We start from the raw sequence: 8,099 nt of genomic DNA, 5'->3' as shown, positions 1-8,099 counted from the left end.
GGTTTGAGAATGATAAAACAAATTTAGCATCTTTTTTACTTCAAAACCTTCTTAGCTTGTTACATGTCGTTTTTTATGTTAAAATAATGTAAATAACCAATTTCTAAAAGTTCGATTGTTTACTTATTCAAACAAAAATATTTAGAAACTTCAATATTTCAATAGTTAAAACATGGGAAGGTTTATTGGTTTTTTCTATATTTTTTTTGCTTATTTGTTTATGTTATATTTCTATTTTTCTGTTTGGATAAATGTGTGATTTCTTTTGCAAAAAGTTGAAAATGCATTAATAATTACTAGAAGAGTACTTGCGTAATGCAGCGAGACACATCTCGATTTTAATGTTCTATTTTATTATTTGTCTTTGTCGATATTATAATACGATTTTATGTAGTTTTAAGAAAACAATAATGWTTTTATTTTTGAATAAAATATAAATTTGATAATATCATAAAAATTTGAAAAAAATATATATCAATGTTTATATCAAATCAACTATTTAAAACTTCTCATTTTTTATGTAGTTTCTTTAATTTATTTTTTAATTATAATTTAATTTAAGTTTAATAACGAAATAATTTATTTTTGGTTTAATAATATAAAATTTTATAAAGATAATAATTAAATATTCTGTTAGAACTCAATAAATTATCTTAATTATATTTTAGATTTTTTATATTTAAAATGAGATGTTTATCTAATATTTGATTATATTTATCTGCAGTTAGTACTACACGAATTCAGGTATGAAGCTTTAATTAGTTGTACTTACGTACAATTTACTTGTAATCTTGAATTTTAAGTAATATACATTAATAGACAGTACTTCATGCATAAAAAATAGTTTTTAAGAGTTTTTGTCAAATGCTTTGTAATATAGTATAGATAGATCTCAAAAGAATCCGTTACTTAGAAGATATCCTAAAAACTGGAATCAAATTGACGTATATTCAAAAACAAGACCCCAAATATTATATTAACTTGAGACCACTTAAATCATAATTAAACCTCTGTGGATGTCAATTTTGAGTGGGTAAACAGAAGTTTTTCACTATGATCAGTCCTTATTTGTATATGCAGGGATGAGTTAATTGGACAGCTAAATATATGCTGGTTAATTGACCCATAATATATGCAACACTTCAACTAGTTTCAAAGTCATTCATGGTCATAATTACACTTTGATTCTTTCTAATTACAGTACATGTCACTTAAGTTGACATATTAACCATTATTATCATCGCAACTTACAGATTACTTACTTTAAAAGGCCACTATATATGGCATTATTGCTGATTTGTTTCTTGGTCCTCAGAGTATTACTGTTGCTGTTGTAAAGTAATATGTATACAAGTCCAGCCATTGATCGATCATCATGTGGGTCTGTCACAAAATGATCTTGTTTAGAAGATATTAAGAAGTGTTGTAAGCATTTGAGTCAGTTCAATTGCTGTATTTTGTACATAAGTTGCATACATATATATACACACACAGACGTATAAATGGTGACTTTGGTAGAGTTAGGAAGGGGTAACTCAACTTGTAACACTTGGGTTTCGGTCCTCAGAGATCTACAGTTCAACTCCTCGCAGGTTTATCCGAGGTGGGTTTGCCAGACTAGATAGCTGTTATAACTTTAAGACCCCATGGGATTAATCAAAGTACAGTAACATGTATGGGAACATTAATTGTGGCCGATATTCGATCAAATAATATCATGGATCCTCTCTTGATGCAACCTGCGACACAGAGCTGTGAAACAAGATGAACTTGGAAAGGTGTACAAAGCTTATCTTCGGTGGCCGGATAATAATCGGTTTGGGGGGAAGATATAAAGAGAGATTTGTGGAGCATGCTACTAATTTTTTTTTAAATATCATACCAACATCCTTAAAGCATTCAGCCATTATTTATATATATATATATATATATATATATATAACACACCATTAAGCAGATGCCCTACTCAATCTTGATTCAAACTTATCCTCAATCGTAGAAATCTACTAGGAATCTCTGATTAGAATACGACATCTCAACTTCTGATAAGGTGGACCATCGTTTCATACATGTTTTTTTCTAGTTATATACTGAGCTTGATGTAAAAGACCTAGATCTAATTAAAAGGTAATAGAAAATTCCGAGTCTGTTCTAAGCATTATATCATTTCTACCGTTAGGAAACATTCGGTTCTACAAATCACAATCTGAACAAATGATATGCAGATACAGAAGATATATAGCAGAAAACCCTAAACCAAGATCCTGTTAATACTTTACACATATACAATATATAATACAGATATGTGTACAGAAGATATATAGCAGGAAACCCTAAACCAAGATCCTGTTAACACTTCACTCATATACAATATATATATATATATATATATTTGATTGATCATGTGCACCTATTTTATTGGTAAAACTTTGAATTGAAGACTAAGATTTCATGTTTTCTTCAAAATCTCAATGCTTATCTGATCTTCAAGTCATCTAGAAAAAAGACAGAGACATAAGTGTGGCACTATATATAAGAACACCACTTCAAATGTAAAAACAACTTCCACCACATAAAATTTTACATCCTTAAGCTCTAGTTTATGACTATAGCCTTCAACAATCACCACATTATTCTTATATATAGTTGCTATATATGTATATATATTGCAGGCAACTAGGATTCGCATACTACACGATATATATGCGCGATATATATGTATATGGTGATTTAAGATCAATTAATTCCACAAATCGTGGTCCATCGAGTTTCCTGTTCCAGTCTCTTCGCCGACATAGTAATTATACCGCGGAGGGCTAAGAAGCATCCCTTCAGCCATGTTTGCAAGCACATTGGGCATATCAAATATCAAATCTTCATCGATAAATCCATCACCTCCGATCACTGGCGGTTCTGCTGCAGCACCACCACCACCATAACCACCCAAGAAAGCATCCATTGCTGCCCCAGAAGCTGCAGCTGCATTGGCAGCAGCTGCTTGGATGTCACGTGGAGCAGAAGAAGCTGGAACAGGCAATGAAGAAGCTGAATTTGGGAAATTAAGCTCAGCATCTCCACCTTTCAGTGCCAATGCTGCCACATCATAAGCCACCGCTGCCATTTCAGGGGTGGGAAATGTACCAAGCCAAATACGATTAGGTGATTTTGGCTCCCGAATTTCCGAAACCCATTTCCCACTACTTCTTCTTTGCCTCACTCCCCTATACTTTGGGTGTTTTCCAGAAGAACTAGCAAGAGGAGAAGTTTCAGAACTTTTTGACATTCCTTTTGGTTTTGATCAGATATTTGCATGAAAATAGAGAACCGTGTTTGGGGATGAAGATGATGAGCACCATAGCCATGCATATATATAGGGATCACGAACTGTTTAGGGTTTATGGAGTGGGAATTGCAAACCAGAAGGAGATGAACTGCGTTTTGTATGTTTTGAGGTGTAAGGCAAAATTTTCGTTTGATGGAGTTCTAAAAGCAAGAACAGCAATGTCAATCCCCGTACAGTAGTTGATATCTATGTTTATGGGTCAGTGTGTGGCTTAAAAAGGTGTGATACGACGGTTGATACTTGATAGGCACTTTGGAAATTTCACTTTACCCCTTCCAAAATGATGAATTTGCATATTAACCCTCATACCATTCTATACTGGAATAACAATCATGGATTTCTAGATTTGTTTTCCTCGACTTCACCTAGTTACCCCCTTTTAGTTTCTTTCTTTGATCGTGCTATGGAGGGAATCTTCACTCAGTGGTACTCTGTTAGTCGTTCTCTGTAAGTCATGATGACCGGTGTTCATCTTTGATGCATTATATCATTATGATCGGTACTCATCTTCGATGCACTATAATCTGCTATCATGATCTTGTCTTCTCATCCTTTGGCAACAAATAGTTCCAATTGCTACATCTTCATCTTGTTGTCTATGCGCAGTGGTTGTAAAAATCCAACGAGTACACATTATTTCCAAACTCTCTTCTTTTACCCGACATGGTCTACTTGTCATGCTCTCACGGTTTAAGTTTTTACAAACCTGAAAAACCCCACTTGCCTTTTTCTTACTGTAACCACTGCTATGAAACCATCGTAGCCCCTTGATAATCTCAATCACACATACAACGTGGGTTGACAACACACGACACATCACATTGTGCAATTAAAAGCAGGTTTATGCATCCTCAGAAAAACACATTTTCTTGCATGCATCAAACCATAGTTCAAAATAATATATCTACATACATCCTATAAAAAAAACCAACAAATTCACATTTAGTTGGGACCGAAATGCAACAAATTTTTCCAAATTGGGATTAATTGTAAATTTTAGGAACTCTTGGTCTTGGGCTTGCCCCAATCTAGGTTAAAATATGTTTGACATAACTACATTACCAGCTAGGGTCCCACAATGACATAAATTAGTATGATAGTTTACAAGAGCCAATATGAATTTCTATAACTTTGAGGTTATTGTGAGAACAACTTTGAGGTTATTGGGTTGTTCTCACATTCTCATAAATCACATGGGTTCTCGTTTGAACCTCCACCTATATATATATATATATATATATATATATATATATGTAATTACTTTCATTTGTAACAGCTTCTGGGGCTAAAATATAACTTTCTAACATCAAGTAGCTATTTGGCAATTCTCATAAAATTTAATTATTTAATTTGGTAGAATTTTAAATAAAAATGCTGTTATGAGCTACTATATATTACAATTTTTGAGTACTTTAGCTAGTGTTTGGTATGCAAACATGACTTGACAAAACATAATTAGATAGAACAAGAGGGTAATACTGGACAGAACAAATATTTGTCTGGTGTTTGATATAATTAGGACTGGACGGGATAGAACTAAACAAGTTGTCCTCAAAAGTTATTTGATTATTTTAAAGATTATATAATAATTATAATTAACACAAATAAAATAAATAATTAAAGAATTTATTTTATAAATATTTTTACACAATTTTCATATAAAATAAATACATACATATATAATGGTACCAAATTTGAATGAAAAATTTGATATAATTGATGGTGGTTGGTAGTGGTGGTGGTTATAGAGGTAGAGGTAATAATGGTTGGTGGTTATAGAGGTAGAGGTACTAGTAGTTGGTGGTTATAGAGGTAGAGGTAATAGTTGTTGGTGGATGACAGTGGATGACGGTGGTTGTGGAGGACTTGAAGATGGTGGATTATGGTGCTGGTGGTGGTTGACAACGGTGGAGGAGTTAGTTGTGGCCAATATAGTTAAGGTAGTGGTGGTGGTTATGTTGGAGGTGATGATGGCAATGGACGATGGTGGTCGATGGTCGACGTGGTTGTGGAGGTCATGGAGGAGATTGTTGCAGTAGAGGAGGAGTTGAATGTGGCTAACGATGGTGGTGGTGATGGTGGTTGCAGAGGTGGCAATGGACAGTGGTGGTCGGTAGTCGACGATGGTTGTGGAGGTCATGGAGGAAGTTGTTGCGGTAGAGGAGGAGTTGGAGGTGGCCAACGGTGGTAGTGTTGGTGGTAGGTGGTCGATGGTGGTTATGGAGGTGACAATGGACGGTGGAAGTCGGTGGCCGACGATAGTCGTGGAGATGGTGGAGGAGGTTGTTGTAGTAGAGGAGGAGTTTGAGGTGACCAACGGCGTAGTGGTGGTGGCAATGGACGGTGGTCGTCGGTGGCAGAGCTGGCGATGGAGGTGGTTGTAGAAAGCAGTGTAGGATGTTGTTGTAGTGGAAAAGAAGGTGGAGATGGCCAACGGTGATCACTGGTGGTGGTAGCGGTCGATACTAGTGGTGATGACCATTAAAACAAATATCATATTAAGGTTATATATCAAACTAAAGTATATTAGTAATATTTTATTGTTTTCTCATTCTTCTTCTATCTTGTTCTACCTATTTTGGTGAAACAAGAAAAACCTCTTTTGTCTCATTTTATCACAGTTCTTGTCCCTATTTCATGTCACGTCAAACATAAGACATTGAATTCTTGTTTTGTTTCATATTACGTCAAACATGAGACAATAAGTTTTGTCCCGTCTCATATACCAAACGCAATCTTAAAAAAAACATGGTCAGGAATTCGAACCCAACCCAGCTAATCTCACCCCATCTGTCCAACAGCAACGTCAGAAGCCCAAATATGCCCAACTATTTACCCAAGTCCATGTAAACATGGATCACAGCCAATAAGTGGATACTGGGTTTTATTTGACCCGTTGTGACCCATGAAACTTTGGGTCCCCGTCAATTTTTCACCGGTTTCATCCAATCTAATCTCTTATTAGAAATATTACGTTTTCTTGTATTCATGCATATAACTTTTAATTTTGATTTAACCCAAAAAAAATTATCCTTTTTTTAAATTCAATTTCAACCTAAAATATCAATTTACAAAAATTATCTATTTAATATTTAATTTATTTTAGACTACAACGATCAACTAATAAAAACTTATAGAGAATTGAAAATTTAGGAATTTTCAATGTAACAAGATATTAAAATGAAAAAAGAAATTGTTACGATGAAAATATGTCTAAGAATTTAAAAATATAATTTCTTTTGAAGGCTTATTTTTTGAAATCTATTAAAAGCTTTTTTTTAATAAGATAAATTTTATTTATAAAAAAACTAGAACGAACCAATCATCTTTTGACAAACGGTATTAAATAAGAATAAAAATATGACAATCTGGTTCACGTAACAACCATATTGTTTTTTATCTTAACCAGATCACCACGAATAACAGTGTTAAATTACTAAAAGTATATTAAATTTCTTTATTTTGATAATTATATTATTTACATTAAATCAAATCAAATCAAATCAAATAAAAATATAAAAAATTAATAATAATAATAATAAGGTGGGTAAGATATGGGATAGAGTCGATTTATGGATTTTGTGTTAGGGGGGGACATAAATAAAAACTTGCGGGGGTAATGGACCCACTTCACCACACCACACTACTTGACTACAATATGAAACCGTGTGCGGCAAATCATTTATTATTTGGTTTTTATTTTTTACATATATTAAAAAAAACCATTAAAGATAGGCATGGCAACAGGGTAGGGATGGGCGGCTTTTGTGATCTCCGGCCGCGGTTTTTAGTAATAGCCTCCAGTCCCGGTCTCCGGTCAAACCCTATGAAAAATATATGTTAGTTTGAGTCTACCGAGGATCCCCGACCTCGGAACCCGTTTTAGCAGGGAATCCTTGCCCTCGTCCCCGGTTCGGGACACATCACCATCCTTAATTAAAGATAATGAGGCTTAAATAATTTACATTTTTTCAATAAATTAGAAGCTTATATCGTTATATTTTTACTGGATTTTGATTGTAATGTATTTACGATGAGGTTGTATATGTTCATCACTATTAAAAGGAAAACTTTTAGCTACGGACTTTTCCCTGGAAAATCCGTCGCTAAGGGTGATTCATCGTAAAACTGTCACAAAAGTTGGTGAGTAATTGAAATCAGTGACATAATACCCATGCATTTTTTTGGTTTTCCGTTGGCATTTTCTTGAAAAGTATCGGATTCTACCGAACCATCAATATTTTCTAGGTAATCTGTCGATAATTACCGACTGCATTTTCTCGGGTGATATTTGTGGATAAAAGACATTTGTTTTGTAGTGCATATATGACAATGTACATAAACATACAGTATTGATTTGTAGATGCGTGTGACACGTATCAATCTAATAAATATGTACACAACAACATGTCCAGGCCCGGTTCTGGTCACGTGTAGCTCGTGCGATCGCATAAGGCATCACAAGTCCAAGGGGCATTGAGTTTTTATGTGTTATTAGTTTTCTGGTTTATAAACAAACCCAAGCCGTCTAGGACATCAACTAAGCGGCTAATCTAATTAGAGAAAGACAGCATGAATACGGTCATTAAACTAGCTAGTGAACAACCAAATTGTTTCCTATTGTTCTTCATCCCTTCTCGTTTGACTGTTTTGATTCCATCAACATAGGGATGAACCGCCTTGTTTGACTAGGTCCCAAGCCCTTTAGAAAATAATACGTTTAATTTGCTAAAAAAATCGACATACAAGCATTTTT

General features: G+C 34.2%; 1 protein-coding gene across 1 annotated transcript; it reads right to left on the bottom strand.

Moving 5' to 3' along the window:
* Nucleotides 1–2,595: 2,595 nt before the first annotated feature.
* LOC112519743 (ethylene-responsive transcription factor ERF024-like) lies at nt 2,596–3,615 on the bottom strand. The gene has a single exon (XM_025127990.1). The coding sequence runs from the start codon at nt 3,281–3,283 to the stop codon at nt 2,741–2,743; it is 543 nt and encodes a 180-aa protein (XP_024983758.1). The 5' UTR covers nt 3,284–3,615; the 3' UTR covers nt 2,596–2,740.
* Nucleotides 3,616–8,099: the final 4,484 nt, after the last annotated feature.

Source organism: Cynara cardunculus, assembly GCF_001531365.2.
Source record: "Cynara cardunculus var. scolymus isolate 2C chromosome LG 10, CcrdV1, whole genome shotgun sequence".
NCBI classification, from domain to species: Eukaryota; Viridiplantae; Streptophyta; class Magnoliopsida; order Asterales; family Asteraceae; genus Cynara; species Cynara cardunculus.
Note: the sequence above shows the minus strand (reverse complement) of the source record. Positions and strands in the feature narration are given on the sequence as shown.

Coding starts and splice junctions, on each gene's coding strand:
- LOC112519743 (XM_025127990.1), bottom strand. CDS start 3,283: ATGTCAAAAAGTTCTGAAACTTCTCCTCTTGCTAGTTCTTCTGGAAAA.